This window comes from Stigmatopora nigra, unplaced genomic scaffold (genome assembly GCF_051989575.1).
Source record: "Stigmatopora nigra isolate UIUO_SnigA unplaced genomic scaffold, RoL_Snig_1.1 HiC_scaffold_27, whole genome shotgun sequence".
Classification (NCBI taxonomy): domain Eukaryota; kingdom Metazoa; phylum Chordata; class Actinopteri; order Syngnathiformes; family Syngnathidae; genus Stigmatopora; species Stigmatopora nigra.
The window spans coordinates 1,674,473-1,695,549 of record NW_027551606.1 but is presented as its reverse complement, the minus strand read 5'-3'; the positions used below and the strand labels follow the sequence as shown (position 1 = coordinate 1,695,549).

The 21,077-nt window shown below is 43.0% G+C and overlaps 1 protein-coding gene across 1 annotated transcript in view; it reads left to right on the top strand.

Moving 5' to 3' along the window:
• Window positions 1-21,077, top strand: part of shcbp1 (SHC SH2-domain binding protein 1) — a 29,391-nt gene extending 8,314 nt beyond the window's left edge. The window contains exons 4-13 of the mRNA XM_077711695.1: window positions 692-900; window positions 4,292-4,387; window positions 4,460-4,690; window positions 4,790-4,970; window positions 13,923-14,043; window positions 14,953-15,084; window positions 16,468-16,586; window positions 16,750-16,851; window positions 18,125-18,254; window positions 20,735-21,077. Of these exons, the coding sequence (XP_077567821.1) occupies window positions 692-900; window positions 4,292-4,387; window positions 4,460-4,690; window positions 4,790-4,970; window positions 13,923-14,043; window positions 14,953-15,084; window positions 16,468-16,586; window positions 16,750-16,851; window positions 18,125-18,254; window positions 20,735-21,036 (1,623 nt within the window). The 3' untranslated portion in view covers window positions 21,037-21,077. The remainder of the gene's footprint in view (window positions 1-691; window positions 901-4,291; window positions 4,388-4,459; window positions 4,691-4,789; window positions 4,971-13,922; window positions 14,044-14,952; window positions 15,085-16,467; window positions 16,587-16,749; window positions 16,852-18,124; window positions 18,255-20,734) is intronic.

Genomic DNA, 21,077 nt, shown 5'->3' with positions numbered 1-21,077 from the left:
CACGCATATGTCCACGCATATGTCCACGCATATGTCCACGCATATGTCCACGCATATGTCCACGCATATGTCCACGCATATGTCCACGCATATGTCCACGCATATGTCCACGCATATGTCCACGCATATGTCCACGCATATGTCCACGCATATGTCCACGCATATGTCCACGCATATGTCCACGCATATGTCCACGCATATGTCCACGCATATGTCCACGCATATGTCCACGCATATGTCCACGCATATGTCCACGCATATGTCCACGCATATGTCCACGCATATGTCCACGCATATGTCCACGCATATGTCCACGCATATGTCCACGCATATGTCCACGCATATGTCCACGCATATGTCCACGCATATGTCCACGCATATGTCCACGCATATGTCCACGCATATGTCCACGCATATGTCCACGCATATGTCCACGCATTTGTCCACATATATCCACATATATCCATATATATCCAGTGCAGTTATAAAAAAACAACACTGATTGGAAATTACCAAGACAGAGGCACCTACACATGCATTTGACATTTTGAATGTGTATATATTTCAAAGGCAAACGGTTAACATTGAAATCTGTCTACCTAATGGAGCTACTCTTGCAGCATCCTTTTTGACTTTCATGATGCTGTGTTATTTAGTAAAATACGTGATAATATACACTTCCCTGTTTTAGGTGTCTGATGTGGACTTCAGCGAACTGAAGGCATGTGTGGAGCTTGTGCTTCCTCTACAGTGTGAGGTCAGGGACTGTGCAATTAATGAAGAAGTCATTGCAGCGTTGTTGGAAGCAACTCAGCACAAGGTCCCCCTGATGGAACTTCAGATTTTGTATGATGAGTCAGGAGAACAGGAGCAGAAGGCTTTGGGTATTGAACATCTTAGGTATGTTTTTTCATTGTGTTGAAATACATCAATCCATGTGATACAAGGCTCACAACCAATGTTCCCTCTAATTTTTCATCGGTCTGGGCAGTAACAACCTCCCTGAAGGCACTGAGTACCAGTGTGAGCGACATCATCATTGCTCGCTATGGGCACATTAGTATCACTCCTACCATTAGCATGTGCATGACAATGTTCCTCTAATTTTTCATGTAAAACATGCTGTAAATCATGAAAAACATAAGAGTGGACAGCGTTACTGCCACTGGCTACCGCGTAAACGGTGTTATCATGGGGAAAGGGGTTAAAAAAAGTTGGGATTTTATTCACTGTGCGCCATATGATTGCTGCTGCACAGAAAAGACGAGAGTAGTGCGCAATCACGCACACGCGCAGATTAGAGGGAACATTGTTCACGACCATAATAGTCTTTTCTTGTGTCGGTATCCCAAGATCCCAAGATGGCGCTCCTCAAGTGGCAGCCGGTAGCAGTAGCTCCAACCGCTCTTGCTCAATTTGTGTTTTTGCTGCTTTCCTGTGTACAATGGGTCAACAATGTCTTCTCTGTCTTGTGTTTTTCTTGCTACTGCAACCAAGAAATTTCCTGAATACGGAATGAAATAAAGTTCTAACTTAACTTAACCTAACCATAATTATCTTGCAATATAGTTGGACAACAATTATCGAGACATGTGAGGAAATCTACTATAGAACTATTAAATATAAAAATAAGTAATTTCTATGTCTGTGTTCCCCAGACTGAGAATATTTCAGTGCAGATTTATCAAAATGAATGTTGCAACACTGTTTTTGCTACATTCTTGTTTACAAATTAGTGTTTTAACAGACATTTATAATGGAAGATTATTATTAGTTCCTTAATTATCCAATAACTTTCTTTAAAAAAAACGGTGTGTAGATTCTTGGCTGGAGCATATTGATAACCTAATGGAATTCAAAGCATTATCATATATCACCATATCAACATATTGTCACTTGGATGGTGATGTGACAATTTTTTTAATCATAATTAAAAAAAATAATAATAATGCTAATATAATTATGACAAAAACATTTTTTTCTTTCAAATTTGTAACTTCAAGATTCTGAATTAGTAAATAAATTACTCTTGTTACATTAACATCGCAGATAATGGAGAACTAAGTTGTGTTTAATATCTAAGTACTGTTAAAAAACCAACTCTCAAAATTATATTCACAAGAGTTTAATATCTAAATATCTACTGTTGATTCATGAGAGAGAGTTTAATATCCAAGTACTGCTGAAACAAGCTCTTAAATTATATTCACAAGAGTTTCTAAAGAGAGTATCTAAATTTAGATATTAAACTCTCTCATGAATCAACAGTAGATATTTAGATATTAAACTCTTGTTGAGAGCTGCTTTCAACAGTACTTAATCTGTCACCATTTGACTGGCGACCAAAAGCCCGGCGATCAAACGTCCAGTGACCAAACGTCCGGCGACCAAACATCCGGGCGACCAAACGTCTGGGCGACAAAATGTCCGGGCGACCAAACATCCGGGCGACCAAACGTCCGGGCGACCAAACGTCCGGGCGACTAAACGTCCGGGCGACCAAACGTCCGGGCGACCAAACGTCCGGCGACTAAACGTCGGGCCAGGGGAAAAGGTGCATAAACCCTGTAATTTCAGTCGGTTGCCTAAATGGTCCTCATTTTCTGTGTCCGAATTGAACAATAGTCCAAATGATTCATCAAAAACGCCAAATCCCCCCTCTTCGTTGTCAGAGTCACTCACATTGCCATGTGGCTCCAAAGAAATGAACAGTGCAAGCAGACACGTTAGTCCAAGTGGCCACAATCCATTCGCAAATAGTGGCGTAACTAGCCACTGCCTCCCACTCTGTGTTCGCCACCTATCATCCTTTGTTCTCATGCCGCTCGCAACTTGGCTTTGAACGCCCAGTTGATGCCGATGTCCAGTGGTTGGAGTTCTTTAGTTAAGCCTCCAGGAATGACGGCAAGCTCAGAGTTCAGTTTCGTGACTTGGTTTTTCATGCATGGAGTCGCAAATCAACTCGGCTTCTTCTCTACTTGGCGAAGGTAGTTCTCCAACTTCCTCCATTTGCCAACCATGGATTTGTTGATCTAAAATTCCCACTTGGCTGCTCTATTCCCATGTTTTCCTGCATAATTGATGGCTTGAAGTTTGAACTGAGCTTCGTAAGCGTGTAAATTTGTATTATTCATTTTTGGGGGGCCTTAGAAACCAAACCGAAATTGTCTTGCAATAAACACATGCCTGCACTATATACGGGTATACCCTGTCCATTTTGGATATTTTCAAAGACTTTTTAGTGCGCCTTATGGTGGTGAAAATACGATACCTATACCGACACATACACATCCACGCGCACAGGCACACGCACATACGCGCGGGCGGGCGTGCGTAGGATAACGCACGACCACTTGCCAACGAGCGTTGGTATTCACTCTTCTCGTATTGTTGAGCAAGCTCCTCCGTCAATCTACACTGACTAACTGGGATAAAAAAAAACACTGGAAAAAATATGTGCCTATTATTCGTAACTCAAATATACGTTTCCCATACAAATTAACTTAAAACAAAATTTGTTCTGAAAAATCTGAAAAAACACCAAAAACAGGATATTGGAATGAATTGTTTTTTTAATTTGTTCTAATTCGCCCTATTAACAAAGTGACATAACTAGTGGTTTAAAAGTACTAACATTAGATGGATCTCTCGTAGAGGGGGGACTTTTTGCACGGCAACACACTCGTAACATAAAATAAACAAATTTAAATGAACTACAATGCCGACACACAAAAAAATACGTTTAATCTAACCTTACACTAAACTTAATTCTAATTTTGTTTTAAGTTTTTATACCTTTCTTCTCTAGGTTGGCTCATTTGCACCGCTTCCACTCTGACTTCCAGATGCAACCTATCGAGGGTTGTTTGCTTTTGTCTTCCCTTCAAAATATTCCGAAAATGATGCACACAAATGTCATCACAATAGGACCACTCGCCAACTAGAAGTAGTATATACTACTCTTGATTAGTGATCGCTCCGCCATTTGCACTAACGGGGACAAAAAAACACTGAAAAAATGCCACGCTCCGCTCCGCCCCGGGCTCGTAGAGACATTACACACGGAGTTGCGACCAGAAAGACAGTGCCCATGATGTTCTTGTGAGCAGCCTGTCGCGTCCGCTGTATGCCCGGATATTAAAATTTGTCTCGTACCTCAAGATAAATATTTGCTCGAAATTTTACTCATATCTCAAATTGTATGTATTTCGGGGCACTCATATGTCGGGCATTACTGTATTGCGTGTTCATTTTCTTTTTGAATCACCCTATATACCCATTGTATTTTTAGATTCTTCTACAAATATGTCTGGAGACTGTGGGATGAAGAAGATGAAGATGATGACTTTGATTACTTTGTCCGTTGTGTAGAACCTCGTCTTAGACTGTGAGTGCATTTTTTGAGTGATTTAAAATGTATCAATATTTATGAATCCTATAAAGATTTTTCGTTTGTCAGACACTATGACATTTTGGAGGAAAGAGTACCAGCAGGTCTTGCATCAGAATACAAGATCGTTTTGGAAAAATGTACACAGTGCTTTCAGCAGTTTTCACTAATACGCAGCAGCCTCAGCAGTGATTCTGACTCAGAGCTTGACAATGTCTCCATGGTGGAGGGCCTGAAACTTTGTGAACAGCTGGATACATTCAAACGGAAGCTGCACTTCATTGAGAATCCACTGTTGCGGCAAGTGTCATTTTACCTGTTTCTTGTTGACCAACAACAAAATAGTATATTTAAAAAATAATCGTAATTCACTTTTTAAAATATTTTTCCTACCTTCAGGTATTTGCTGGGCTACAAAGGTGGTAATGCCCGGCATCAGCTCATCCAAAGTCGTGGGCTGAGAGAATCAGGCATTAAGGTAGCCCATGTGGTCACTTGCTCCTGCACCACAAATCAGCTCCTTTCCCTCCTGAATGACAGACTTCTCCATGAGTTTTCTTCTGAAGACACTGAAGTCCAGGTATTCACCTTGTGATCTGTACCATTTAGCTATCCTCATAAAGGGCTGATGGAGCCTAAGTCGGGGTACATCCTTAATTGACTGACAGTTACTCCCATGCACAAGAGCCAAACAGACGTAATAAGTAATGTCTTAGATTTAGACCACAATTTCATGCGCGTGATGGGAAATACTATGTAGCACCATTTATCGACAGTGCTGTGAAAAAGTATTCGTCCACTTTCTGATTTCTGTGTTTTTTGCAACAGTACCGTATTTCTCACACTATAAGGCGCAACTAAGAGCCTTCAACTTTTTTTCAAAAGGCCAAAGTGCTCGCAACTACAGTAAGCAGCCTCCGACTCCAAGTAGTAGTGCACGGAGCATGCTGGGATATATAAAAGGCCATTTTCATATCTACAAAAAAAGGCTTATTATAAAGCATTGTGCTCTTTTATTTCTTGGAATCTTAAAAATGATTTTTGTCTGATTTATGTCTAAAAAGAGTGAATTGATTTTTCTTTTTTCTAATTTTCTATTTTTGTGTTTGACATTAAGTACTGCACAGTGTATGCTGGAATACACAGCAAGCTGCAAACTTTACATAAACAAATTTAGAGGCAGTCCTTCTTGGTGCTTTCGGTTTATGAATCCGCACACAAACTACTATTTCACAGAAACTGCCAGCTGACTACTAAGTAAAGCTGGCCACTTTCCGCACATACTGCAGAAACAAGATTACTGGAAAAAGATCGCCCAGAGCATATCATCAATATGGACGAGGTTCCACTCGCCTTTAATATTCCTGTGAACCGCACTGTGGGTAAAATGGGGTGAATGTTTTACCTTGCTGTTGCTAAAAGATAAACTTTGTCAAGAAAATAAGAAAACTTCACCTCGGAAAATATAATGAAACAGTTGTTTATTCATTTTGAGAGTGAAAAGTTTTCAGAAAGCTGATTTTGACACGGGGAGTGTGGCGGAATGGACTCCGAGCCATTGAAAACGGCTTCAAGGGGAACATCTTGGGAGAGGGTTTTGTGCTAGGTGGTGTCTTTGTGGTTGGACGTGACAGGGAATTTTGCTGGAACACAGAGAGGTGGAGTTTGGTGATCATCTCGACATTGAAGATGTGATGCAAGCTGTCAGGAAAATAGGGCAGGAGCTTCAACCCATGAAAAATGTTGCGGAGTAACCTCATACCTAATAAAGTTTGCGTAATAATGCGGTGCACCTTTATGTATGGAAAACTTTTTAAAATGTGTAATTCATTGAAGGTGCGCCTTATAGTTCGGAAAATACGGTAATTCCTTGAATATTGCGGTTAATGTACACCAGATGTGGCCGGGATAAACCAAAAACCGCCAAGTAGGATCACCCCATTATTACTATCACATATACATGAATACAAGTACAACCATCAAAGTGTATATTCATTAAACATTGCAGCTATAAGCATATCAAAAGACTAATGTAATAATATCTGAAAATAATCTACATTAATACCTCGATTATCGTGGTTAATGTGGACCAGACATGGTGTTATGATCTGGGTTGGGCCCCAAAGCAGGCGAGGAAATATACAACATACTTTTCAGAGAACCCTTATTTGGTATACGCTTGGTCTGCAACAATGGCGGGTTCTGTTTCAGTGGCGTAGTCTTGGAACTTGTATCCCTGTTGCGTAGTCCTGTCCGTGTCCTGTCCGTAGTCCTGGTTTGTATACTTGGTGTGTGGTCCCGTCCGTAATTGGGTCAATGGCTTGGTGTGGTCCTTTTCCGTTCTTGGGTTAATGGCTTGGCGTGGTCCTTTACCGTTCTTGGGTCAATGGCTTGGCGTGGTCGAATACCTGGGCACAAAAAGGTCGTTGATCTAAACATGAACTATAGGGTATACGAGAAAGTACTTTTCAGCAAGCTGACAAGACGATCCGGCACATGGTCAAGTTTCTGGTGGCCTTATATCCTAGTTGATTGTCGATGGCCTCCACCTGGCGCCACTCCGCTCGTTGGGGGCTGGGCTTGTGATTGGTTGACTGGCACACCCAGCCACCAGTCTAGTCGGAGGACTGACAGTACCTCCTCCTCTACGCGGGCCACTTGGCCCGCTACGAGGGGCCCCCGGGTGGTCACGGTGGAAGTCGTTTATCAGTTCCCGGCAAAGGATGTGGCGGGCAGGCACCCAGCTCCGCTCCTCGGGACAATAACCCTTCCAGTCTACCAGGTAGTGCAAGCCACGGCCCCGGCGGCGAACGTCCACCAGCCGCTCCACCAAATATGCCGGGCCCCCAACGATCATTAGTGGAGGGGGATTGGGGGGGTTCAAGGAACTCGGGGTTACTGGTTTAATTTGAGATACGTGGAAGGTGGGGTGGATGCGGAGGGATGGTGGGAGCTTTAAGCGCACCGCGCAGGGGTTTATTATCCGCTCAATCTTGTACGGCCCCACAAAGCGGGGAGACAGCTTCCAGGACTCTGTCTTAAGGGGAAGATCGCGGGTGGACAACCATACCTCCTGGCCGACAACGTAGGTGGTTGCTGGGGCATGACGGTGGTTTGCCTGCTTCTGGGCAAGGTTTGAAGCGCGCTGAAGTGCCGCCCGGGCCTTCTCCCATATACGGCTACATCTGGTCATGTGCGCCTGGACGGAGGGCACAGCAATCTCTGCCTCCAGGGAAGGGAAACAGGGGGGTTGGTAACCTAGGGAGCACCTGAAGGGGGACAGGTTAGAGGGGGCGTTGGGGTGGAAGTTATGCGCGTACTCGATCCAGGGTAGCTGTTCGCTCCAGGTGGTAGGATCGGCATGAGTGGCGCAGCGGATCGTCGCCTCCAGTTGTTGGTTAGTCCGCTCACATTGGCCATTAGATTGAGAGTGGTAATCTGAGGAGAGGCTAGGAGTGATCTTTAATGCAGCACAAAAAGCAGACCAGACATGCGACGTGAATTGTGGCCCCCGGTCAGAGACCACGTCGGCAGGAATTCCATGTAAGCGGACAACGTGTCTTACAAGGAGCTTGGCAGTTTCCAGGGCTGAAGGTAGTTTGGGTAGGGGAATTAAATGGGCTGCTTTGGAAAAATGATCGACCACCGTGAGAATGACGGTGTTACCCTGGGACTTGGGGAGGCCCGTGACGAAATCGACCACAATATGGGACCAGTGACGGTTGGGAATCTGAAGGGGGAGGAGATACCCCGGGCTTGGCTTGTTTGAGGATTTATTACGTGCACATACTTGGCAGGCCGATACGAAGGATCTAGTGTCCGCCCTCAATGTTGGTCACCCGAAGCGTTGGCGCAACACCGCCTGTGTGCGGGAAACCCCCGGGTGGCAGGTAAGCCGTGAGATGTGGGTCCATTCCAATATCTTTGGACGCATTGGTGTGGGAACAAACAAGTTGCTTTGCTCACCTCTCCTGGGGTCCGGCTCCAAATCCTGGGCCCTCAACACCTCCGCCTCCAACCCCATTTCCATACTGGCCACTATGCAGGAGGGGGGTAAAATTGTCGGGGACTCTCTCCTCGAGTCAGGGGACTGAAAAACGCGGGACACGGCATCAGACTTCCCGTTCCTGGAGCCTGGGATATAAGTCAAGGTAAAATCAAACCTATTGAAAAACATGGACCATCTGGCCTGGCGGGGGTCTAACCTCCGGGCCGACCTGAGGTACTCCAAGTTCCTATGATCAGTCAGCACCACGAATGGTAAGCTAGCCCCTTCCAGGTGGTGTCTCCATTCCTCTAAGGCCAACTTAACGGCGAGCAGTTCCCTGTCCCCAATGCCGTAATTACGTTCGGCTGGGGACAACCTACGGGAAAAGAAAGCGCAGGGGTGCACTTTCCCATCCGCTTGCCCGCGCTGGGAGAGGACGGCACCGACGCCCACCTCTGAGGCGTCAACCTCTAACTGAAACTGTAACTTAGGATCAGGGTGGGCGAGGACGGGAGCGGTAGTAAAACGGGACTTGAGGTCACAAAACGCCGCCTCTGCCGCCTCCGACCAACAGAACGGGAGTTTTGTGTAAGTTAGCGTTGTGAGGGGGGCAGCGACTCGGCTATAATTTCTAATGAAGCGTCAATAGAAATTAGCGAACCCCAAAAAAGCGTTGTAACTCCCGTCTACCATTTGGCCTGGGCCACTGGGTCACCGCCTCCACCTTACTGGTGTCCATCCGCATTTCCCCGGCAGCCACCACGAACCCCAGAAAGGTGGTGTCCGAGACGTGGAACTCACATTTTTCAGCTTTGGCGAAGAGGCGGTTCTCCATAAGGCGTTGCAGCACGAAGCGCACGTGCTGCACATGCTCCTCCAGGCTGTTGGAAAATATCAAAATGTCGTCAAGATAAACGAAAACAAAACGGTCAAGCATGTCCCGGAGGACATCATTTATCAGTGATTGGAACACTCCCGGGGCATTGCGGAGTCCAAAGGGCATGACCAAATATTCAAAATGGCCCTGGGGGGTGGAAAAAGCCGTCTTCCACTCATCCCCCTCCCGAACCCGGACCAGATGATACGCGTTTCGGAGGTCCAACTTAGTATAAATGCAAGAACCCTGCAGCAGGGCAAAAGCGGAGTCCATGAGTGGCAGCGGGTAATTATTCTTAACCGTGATTTCGTTTAAAGCACGGTAGTCAATGCAGGGACGCAGCAAGCCATCTTTCTTGTCCACAAAAAAAAAAAACCTGCCCCGACGGGGGAGGAGGACGGGCGAATCTGCCCAGATGCTAATGCCCCGGAGATGTAGTCCTCCAGTGCCTTCCTCTCCGGCCTGGAGATGTTATAGATACGGCGTCGAGGAAGTGAAGCACCGGGTAATAAGTCTATCGCACAGTCATAGGGCCGATGCGGAGGGAGCGCGGAGGCTTGGTCCTTGGAAAAAACCAGTGAGAGGTCCCGATAACAATCAGGCACCGACGATAAGTCCGGTGAGTCAATCTGGGGTGGCGGTAACGGGGCAATTGGGCTGCCTGGAAGCAGTTGGTATGGCATGCAGGACTCCAGGACACCACCTTGGGACCCTCCCAGTCGATCACCGGATTGTGCTGTCTTACCCAAGGGAGGCCCAGCACAATAGTCGCCTCCGGGCAGTCCAAGACTTAGAAACATGCCTTCTCCTGATGGTTTCCGGACAAGCGCAGTAGAACGGGGTCGGTGCATTGTTCCACTCTGCCAATGGTACGCCCGTCTAGTGCAGTAATCTTAAGGGGCCTCTCGATAGTCCGGGTCCCAATTCCTAGTTCTGCAACCACGGAGCGGTCGATGACGCTCTCGTCCGCACCGCAGTCGACCAAGGCCGTGGTGTCATGAATTCTTCCCCCCCAGGAAAGGGATGCTGACAGGATACAACGATGGGAGGATTCCCCAATGGCCTGGCTCACCATGACCTGCCTAACTAATGGTGAGCCTTCCCTTTTACCGGGCGGACAGGGCATGACCGTGAGATGTGGCCTCGCTCCCCGCAATAGAAACACAGAGAGTACTGGCGGTGTCGTGAGCGTTCCCCCTCCGACACCCCAGCGCGTCCTATTTGCATAGGCTCTGACGTCATCACAGGAGGGGTTGGCGTCGTTGCTGCGCGGGAACCCGGAAGCAAGCGTCGAAGCCCAACCCCGGCGCCCGTGCCTGAAGCGCCCCGCCGCAGCTCCTGTCGCCTCTGTAGTTGGCCGTCGATTAGTATGGCCGTCGATTAGTATGGCCAACTCCACGAGCTCTTCGAGGGAACCTGGCTCATCTCGGATGGCCAGCTCCTCCCTCATAACCACATTTAGCCCCCCCAGGAATGCGTCCCGGAGGGCACAATCATTAAACCCACTCTCGGCGGCCAGGACTTGAAACTCCACCGAATACTTAGCGACGCTCCTGGCCCCCTACCTCAAGGCTCTCAAACGCCCGGCTGCCTCCCGGCCGCCCACCGGGTGATCGAAAATCCTGCACATCTCCTTGGTAAACAGTTCGTAGGACGTGCATATGTGCGAGCCCCGACTCCATTCCATGCTTGCCCAGGCCAGGGCTTCACCACGAAGACACCCGATCAGGTAAGAAGCTATTTTGGATCGGTCAGGGGCGTATGAGCGGTATTGCAGTTCGAACACCAGCTGGCATTGGACTAGAAAATGACGGCATGCGCCCAGATCCCCACTGTAAGGGGCAGGAGGGGAAGCCTTAGGCTCGTGGTGTGGCGATATCTGAGTTGCCTCGGGAGCGACTGTGGCGGGCTGTGCACCCGGAGAGTGCGGCAAGGGCGTATGTTGGGCCTGTAAGGATCTTAATGTCTGCGCCATGTTTGACATCTCGGCCCAGAGGTACTCTATGACTCTGGAGTGCTGGTCCGTACCTCCTGCAGTTGGGTTGTTAGATGCTCCACCTGCGCCCGCGGGGTCCATGTTGGCCGGATCGTACTATTATGATCTGGGTTGGGCCCCAAAGCAGGCAAGGAAATATACGACGTACTTTTCGGAGAACCTTTATTTGGTATACGCTTGGTCTGCAACAATGGCGGGTTCTGTTTCGGTGGCGTAGTCTTGGAACTTGTATCCCTGATGCGTAGTCCTGTCCGTGTCCTGTCCGTAGTCCTGGTTTGTATACTTGGTGTGTGGTCCCTTCCGTAATTGGGTCAATGGCTTGGCGTGGTCCTTTACCGTTCTTGGGTCAATGGCGTGGCGTGGTCCTTTTACGTTCTTGGGTCAATGGCTTGGCGTGGTCGAATACCTGGGCACAAAAAGGTCATTGATCTAAACATGAACTATAGGGTATACGAGAAAGTACTTTTCAGCAAGCTGACAAGACGATCCGGGACATGGTCAAGTTTCTGGTGGCCTTATGTCCTGGTTGATTGTCGATGGCCTCCACCTGGTGCCACTCCGCTCGTTGGGGGCTGGGCTTGTGATTGATTGACTGGCACACCCAGCCACCAGTCTAGTCGGAGGCCTTACACATGGCAGCAAAAATCGAACATTGAGTAAGGTAAGCCCTATTAAAAATAAACAAATAAAGAAAATAAAATTATTTATTGCTGAGGTCCTAGTTGCAAGAGTGGCTTCTGGTTATGAGTTTCAGCATAGATTCTCACATTTTTATGAACTTTCCACAAAAAATATTTTTTTTTCTTAGTGCTGAGTCCTAGTAGCAAGCATACACGGAAGTTGGTTCTGCTTCAGCATGAATTTTCACATTTTTATGAACCTTGGAAGAAAAAAAAATTCTCCTGAAAAAAATCTGCGATGTACTGAAGCCGCAAAAGTTGAGGCGTAAAAATGCATTTTCTATTTTTTTCCCCACATTCTGTCTCTCATGGTTGAAGTTTACACAGGTAACACACGCCTATAATCTTTTCAAGTAGTAGAACTTGCACAATTGGTGGTTGACTAAATACTTATTTGCCCCACTGTGAATCTATAAATAAACAAGCGCACGGTAGATTCATTTATGAATCATTAGACAACACAGGGGTTTAAAAGGGCATTTTAGCGCAGATTCTAAATCTACACAATCTGGCAAAAGCTCGGCGTAGCCTTTCTGTGCACAATGCGAAATGATTGTACTGTGAACCTTTACTACTTTGCGGCTTCAGTGCATCATGGATTTTTCACAATGTGTAAAAAAGTTCATCAAATTGTCAAAATTCATGCTGAAATCCCAACCTAAAAACGAGATGAAAAATGGCGGAAGTCAGGTCTGTGCTTTTTCTTTGGCACTGAATTGCTTTGGCACTGAATTGGTTGGCACTCAGAACCAAATAAAGAATTTCACCCTGGAAGGACGCGACATACATTATAAAAGCCCGAGGAATACGAGCTCTTGCCTTCTCCATTTTTGTTGTGAGTTAATTATCCATCCGCGATCCAGCGGCGTTTGCGCGCTGGGACTTACTGGTACAGAGCTGCCAACTACTCTGGAATTTCCAGAGTTTACCGGAAAATGCAATGCAAACTCTACGACTCCAGACAACCTCCCAAAAGTCTGGAAATCCAGAAAAAAATTGTCACTTAAATTTTTTTAAGCAACCCTTTGAGAAAAGAACCTAATTTCCAATTTAAATGCGTTGGAATTCACACCATCGCTATGGCTTCAGCCATGTTGATTCAACTGCACTGTAAACCGGAAGAATTTGGTAACACGGGTGCATTGTGAATCATCTGAGTTACAAGTTCTGACGGATGATTCGTCTTGTGCGACTTCATCGTGGCAATCGATTTGGAATCGATTGCATAGGTAGTAGCCTCTATATCTTTAACATTTTCGTATTTTTCATCAGGGAAGTAAGTATTATTAAGAGCTACTAAACCACCAGTCTTTTGTTTTGAAACAAGTCCTATCATTTCCAGGTTTGTTCCAAAGGAATTTCAAGTCGGAGTACAAAAACCCTCAATATGCCTGCTTGGAATAAGCGAAAAATGGATCGCAATTTGGATGAACCTTTAAGAAATCCAGACACACGCCAAACTTTATTGCTACTTATTCGACAACATGTCCTATGTTGAAGCTATCTCCATATGGACCGACATTTTCACATTGCACATGATGTGTGACTTCAGCATTACTGACTGTAAAACGCACGTAGAAGGACCTAAACACAAAGATAAACTTATTATCATTATGCTGTTTTTTCAATAGTTTGCACCAACACAATATTTCAATTAATGTACAAACGAGTAGTTTTATTTAAATTGCCTTACGCTTATTTTAATTTTTTAATTTTTGTTTTACATTTTATATTGATTGTGCGTGATTCACATCCACTCCGAAAATACTTCGGAAATGGGACAAGTGTTCTCCTGAATTGGGGTCGACGGAGGTTGGCAGATCTGCTGGTGTTTTTTTTTCTTCCAAAGCACAAAAAATATTTTCCAAATTCTTGAGGTTGTGTATGTGGCTATACCAAGCCACACGTAGCCTTTCACAGACTAGCCTTATGGGAAATGTTGTCACATTGCTTTTCGTTGTCATTGTATGTTTGTGTTCATGCTCATGTAGTTTCATCGAGACCCAGTTTCTGCAGTGGATTCATGCCATCAGGGTGACGTGGTCTTTGTTTTACCCGGCATGTACAGTGTTGCCAGCTCTATTTTACTTCCAGACTCCATCACGATAGAGGGTATGAAGTATTTTATATTTGGTTTAGGGCAATAATGTGAAGCCCCTTAAAAATAGTCAAATCCTCAATTTTACAAACTGATGAGAAAGTCGAAGAAGTGTTTCTAAGATTTTTTTAAAAATATATTAAGAACAAATGACAATACTCGGACGATTCGCCAATAGACGTTTGGCCGAAGAACGTTTGGCTGACGGACAGTTCGCCGAATGGACGTTTCACCAAATGGACGTTTCGCTGAACGGATGTTTCGCCAAACAGACGTTTCGCCGAATGGACGTTTTGCCAAACAGACGTTCCGCCGAATGGACATTTTGCCGAACGGACGTTTTGCCAAACGGACGTTTTGCCAAACGGACGTTTCGCCGAATGGATGTTTCGCCAAACGCACCTTTTGGCAAAATGGGATAGCGCGAACCCTTTTTCGGCGAACTATCCGTCGGCCAAACGTCGCCGGCCAAACGTCTTTCGGCGAATTGTCCGCTCACGATAAATGACATATAATGTATTGTATAGCTCTATTATATCATACGTCCTTAAATTTCATCTCCGTCCGTGTCTGTTTACACACCGCCTATTTTTTTATTAAGGTCTGTAGTCATAGAAAGTATCTGTAAAATTTACAATTAACCTCCCACACAAATGTGTTTCTAACCCTATCTGACGGCTCTGACACGTGCCCACTCAAAGATACTGTAGTAATGTAGACAGTAAGCCTAGCTTTAAAAATGTTTCACGAATTTAGTTGTTTGACGGTTAAAAAGGAAAAGAAAATTCATTAAGACGTTATCATTATATATGTCATGTAGTGTTCTAGCATAGTTGTACTAAGTTTATTTTTTCTTGTTGTAAAGACAGTTTGTTTAAGAAGATTTTTAAAAGTTCCAATAACTTAATTTAAACTCTTCTAAGGATTTGGATCCCCTGATGAGGTTGTGTTCGAGAAGAAATACCACGGAGACTCCTTTGTTGTGTCTACAGGAGCTGACGTCAGAATGTTCAACATTAAGTTAATTCAACATGATGCAATTGAGGGTATTTTATGTGAGTATTCAATTTAAAAAAGCCGGGTACCAACTAAAAATTCTCAAAAACATGATTAGCCCGAAGTGTTTTTCTTGGTGTGCATAAATGTGCACATGCTTGAGGGATAGTTCTTGTTTCAAGTAGGTCAAGTAGATGAATCTTAAATACTTTATATTGTTTTCGGAACCAAGTTAAGCTGTTGTGCAAAAATGACTTGCTTGCCAAACACAGCTTTGCGTTCACATTGTCACCAACAGTTGAAGATCGCAAGATCAGAAAACATCTAATTCAAAACATTACCAATAGAACTACTTTAAACTAATAATTTTATGACCTCTCTTTTTTATAATAATTTTAATCTGATAATACAGTGCTACCTCTTATGAAAAATCCAATTTTGAGGTCTGGACTTAACAGCACCAAGGATCTGTTGAAAATCTTATTACTGTTAGGGTCAAGATCATGAGGAAGTTAATATGCCTGTCTTTGTAAATGCAGAATATCAAAGTATTCAATTTGAAAAAATAAATAAGTCTATCTTAATGAGAACCTGATTCTTTCTAATTACAGAAATTACAATTTTCTCACCAGAAGTTCTTGTGGCACCCATATCGGTTCAAATGTCAAAATATCTCAGTTCTTTCGAAGGTTCAAATTGTCGATGCCAATATAACATCGAAGATCATCAATGGCTTTGGAGTGATGCATGTTGCGAGTAACAATGGATTGTGGATGACTGTCCTCAAGTGTTGGCCAGCACTGTTGTTCGAGCTGTTTGCCAAAGCTGGAATAGTTGCCGGAATACACAACTGTGACAGACAGTGGAGCCCAACTCTTGATATCAAAGTCTACCTTTTACCTCAATAACGCATTTTCAAACTTAGTTTTGCTTGTGCTGTCTTTAAAAAAAACATGCTAGCGACTAGTCTAACTTACGCTAGCAGCTAGCATAACATACGCCAGCAGATAGCATAATATACGCTGGCCTAGTGTCATGCTAGCACCTTTTCAAATGAAAAGTCCTATGCATTGACAAAAAACTGAAAATATACCCGCAAACGAGACTGCACCCTATCACACGGTCCGTTTTATAGGTGTGAAAATACGGTCTTTTTTCTGTCTTGTATGTCTGTACAACTGCGATGTCAAATCTAGCCTTGTGATTGTGATTCACTGCTCTTATTTCTTCAACCATGATAAGAGGGAGAGATGGTAACTGGTTGGGTGCGTGTTGCATTTAATTCTTCAAATACATTTTGCAGACTCAGATTGAGTTCAAGAACCTGTACTTTTGGGGAAAAATTTGCTTAGTTGGCCACTGTTTGAATCAATTTATAAAAATAACTTTTAACCTCGACCAATCATTCAGATTTTTTTTTATTACTGTCCATACTTGTCTAGGTGTGAGAAATGGAAATATTTCCATGGAGAATTGTGTGTTCCAATGTGAGACCACTGGAGTTGTTGTCCAAACACCTGCCAGCCTCGCTATGAATAAGTGTGATCTATATGGAGCCAAGGTATTTTCTTCTTCTTTTTTAAACAAATATCAATATTAATTTGTCCTTTTTGTAGGAGGTCTAACATTCCTACAAATGAATAATTTAGTCATTGTTAATGTAATTTGCTCTAGAATATAATTATATAGTAATAAAATAATACTATTTGGTTTTCTCTCTGCAGGGGGCTGGAATCGAAATTTATCCTGGAAGTCGATGCACTTTAGTTGGCAATGGCATCCACCACTGTAAAGATGGAATTCTCATCAAGATTAATCAACCAATGGTGGGTGGACAAGTCACATAGAGCAAAAATTTAAAACTGTGATACTCAAAGAGCCACACCAGTAGAGACCTGCCTAACCAGACAGACACTAAAACACTCAATTAAAACCATAATATCATCATAACTCAACAAACATCAATGTTTTCATTTCAAGGTAAGTATGATAGGTCTGAAAATACAACTTCAGGAGCAGGTTAAGAAAGAGTGAGATCAATTTAAATAGGAAATAGGTTTATTACCAGACTGCCGGATGGTTGGAGAATGCTCCGACAGCTGTGAACCTCTCACAGCCTGCCTTCCTCGCAACTCTTTCTGACTGAACACTAGGTCAGTCTTTATATAGTAACTCAGGTTAATATTTCTAAAACAGTGATGCATGACAGAGTTTATGTAAACAAAACTTTGGTCTAATATGGTTAGACATTAGCAGGTTTAAATTGTATGCAAACACGATATTTTTGTAGCTCACACAAACTGTCGCAGCCTATCTTATATTGCGCGTTTCGAACAAACAGTTCCAAAGCGAGTTGGCCATATTCCACAATTATTTATATATATATATATATATATATATATATATATATATATATATATATATATATATATATATATATATATATATATATATATATATATATATATATATATATATATATATATATATATATATATACGTCTATCCGTCCATATATATATATATATATATATATCCGTCTATCCGTCCATATATATATATATATATATATATATATATATATATATATATATATATATATATATATATATCTATCTGTCTATCCGTCCATCCGTCTATCCGTCCATCCGTCCATCCGTCCACCCACCTCCACCCACCTCCACCCACCTCCACCCACCTCCACCCATCTATCTACATCTATCTACATCTATCTACATCTATCTACATCTATCTACATCTATCTACATCTATCTACATCTATCTACATCTATCTACATCTATCTACATCTATCTACATCTATCTACATCTATCTACATCTATCTACATCTATCTACATCTATCTACATCTATCTACATCTATCTACATCTATCTACATCTATCTACATCTATCTACATCTATCTACATCTCTATATATTTATCTATCTATATATCTATAAACTTTCTCTTTTTATATGGATTTTGTTAGTTTACTATACATATATTTTTCACAGGATTGTGGCTTGGAAAAATATGTCGACCACTTATCTATGTTAAGAGTCTACCGTTGTTAAATATCGCATATTTTCAAAATTACAGGATTTAGATGTGACACCCTCAATCACCTTGGATAATAATGTGATTCATAATAATGAAGACTACGGGGTGATTCTTGTGAAACCTACTCAAAGGAAAAACAGCTTTCATCTTGACCAATGTAACGACAAAGGTAAGTGTTCGAAAGACTTAAAATATCTTCATCTTTTTTAACTCGCTACAGTGCAGGTAGAAAGAGATAAGACAGCCATCTGGTACTCGGTCGATCTGCCTAAAGATGTTATGCCGACCGTCGTCTGGCCGAGGGACAGCTTGCCGAGGGGGCGTCTGGCTGAACGATTAGTTAGCCGACGGACGTTGCACCAACGCGCTCGACCCGCCCCCGGTCGTGTGTGTGTGTGTGTGAGTGTGTACATATTTTTCAACCTCGGCCTGGAGCCATACACGGCCCGTTACAGATTACGACATTCATTTAGATAACAAGGTTATTTATTCACGGCCAAACACGCAGAACAGTATGTGTTAAAAAGTATTTGTAATGAAATTGTAAATCCAGGAATCCTCCAGAAAATTTACACCAGTATAGAAAACATTGAGATTAATCTTTGAATTAAGCTTCTCAGCAAATCATTTTGAAAATATGTAAATCTTAAGGCAAATCGTCTGGCCACGCAGCCATCTTGTCCAGTTTAAAAATAGGTGAGATCACATTCTCCATCTTTACTCCACTTAAATAATCTGTAAAGATCAATTAAAATGAAACATTCTTTAATTGGGCGAAAGTAAACAATGTTTTAACCCTGATTTAGTAGTACCTCTACTTACTAGAATTATTGTTAAAATATACAATAATCTGTCCAAGTTAATAAACAGAGTTATATAATTACCATATCTATTCTAGTATACCATGCACAATTTTGTTCCAAAAAAAAAAACAAAGCAAAGTTCGGTTGCGTTTTACACACGGATCCTGCTGAAAAAGTCCCCTCGTTAGCTCTTATAATGGGAGACCTACAACCTGCCTTTGTCTGCCAGATGGGGCGCGAGTCCCCGTTCCATTGGCCGGTGCTCACACTGAGAAAAAGTACCTCAAGAAGAATGGAATCAATTGTTTGGTAAATCTAATGATGAATCAAACTTTGTTTTTTTTTTTAAATATGATGATGAATTAAACTAAGGATTTCAAATTGTAAATTCCATTTGAGAATACGTACCATATGTTGTGAATAAATGTTTTGCCATGGCAACTTGTTCAGCATTTGCGAGTTACTATTACCGGTGCAGCCGCCGGAGTTGTTGGTTGAGTGATTCAGTGAGTGGGTCCTGGGTTCAAATCCAGCTCACGTCCATCTAGGAGTTTGCATGTTCTCTGCCTATGTGGGTTTCTTCCGCGTACCCCAGTTCCTCCCACATTCCAAAAACATGCATTGCAGACGGATTGAACTGAGCCAAATATTTGTGCTATAGTCTATATGTTCTTAATCATTAAATGCTCTTTTCGGACGGATGTAAACCCATTGCTGTCTTTTCAAACTCATCCTAAAGACTAATAACAGAAATAGAATCTGCACCTCAGGCGGCGGGCCGGATTTAAAATCCTAACGGGCCGTATATGGCCCACGGGCCGAGGTTGACAAACTTGTACACACGATCCGGGGGCGAGCGCGCGAATTCCGCGGCGGCGAAACCTTCGCCACTCAAACTTCCGCTCGGCAAACTATTCGGACGCCCAAACCTCCGGGCTCCAAATTCTCCGGCGCCCCAACGTTAGCCGCCCAAACTTCTTGCGGCGAATCGACAGAGTACCGGATCCACTAAATGCACTGAATAGAGAGACATTACGGTCGGTATTGGTTCTTGCTAAAATATAAAATTGACTGACATGTATAGTGGTAAGGGAAGGTCCAAATGCAGTGACAACGCTGGACTTTTGGTTGTGACAACATCAAATGGCGTTTTAGACCTGTCTAAAAAAAGAAATAAAAAAATAAGACCAAAAAAGCTTTTGGTTGTTATTCAGAGAATCAGAACTCCCTTGTCCTCAGCTAGCAACCATGTTTTCAGCACTCATTTTAAAAGAAATTTAATGTACAGTGGTAAAAAGATAGATTGGTTCTCGAAGTGGTTTTGCTCTGTAGCACGCCGTTTTCGAGCCCCGTCGGGACTGATGGGCCCTAACCTTGATTCTGGCATGATGAAGATGGAGCTTCATTCTACCAATGGGAAGCCAGTGAGATGTTGGGAGATGAGTAAAAAAAAAAATGAAAAAAATTACTGTATAATGGAAGTGTATTCACATATTGGCGGATATATACTTTAGTTTCTCTTTTCGGGCCTTTTTTCATATCTTTGAGCTAAAGTTTTCCCATTAAAGCTTTTCGTAACCTGGATACAAATGTCGAAACATTTTTGAGTAGAGGTACCACTGTATTAGGAAGAAAATCATCAAAATGGCTTTACCTTATCTTAAACTCGAGCCCTTGGATTTTTTTCACATTGCATGAATAAAAGGAAATTTACCCCCCACATCCTTTTCAATTGGGAAAATCACAATTTGCAGTTTTAGCTTTATTCAATCGTTTTTTTTTTTCATTATGTAGGTCTACTATCAAACTTTTGTTCCGTTTTTAAATGCCACTACTTTTCTTCTAGATGACGTTCTAAAAGCTGTTGAAGATGGATTGCCGGAAAATGTGACCCAACAACCAATCTCCACACCAAGCAAGAGTACTAGTGGTTTAGAATACATTCAATCTACGTTGACTGAGACTACGAATCAAGACAATGTGACCTCGGCAAGGAATTGGCTGTTTTTTAATCCATCTAGCATTAAACAGAATACGCCTTGTAGCCTAGCTTTGCAAGATATGAATGCCCACATAATATTTATCTCTATTGAGGGAAATCAATTCAGACGTAATGGTATTGGTGACTTTGGCACTTTTTTTTATTAAATTCAGATACATGATTATTAAATGTAACACAATGATCTACA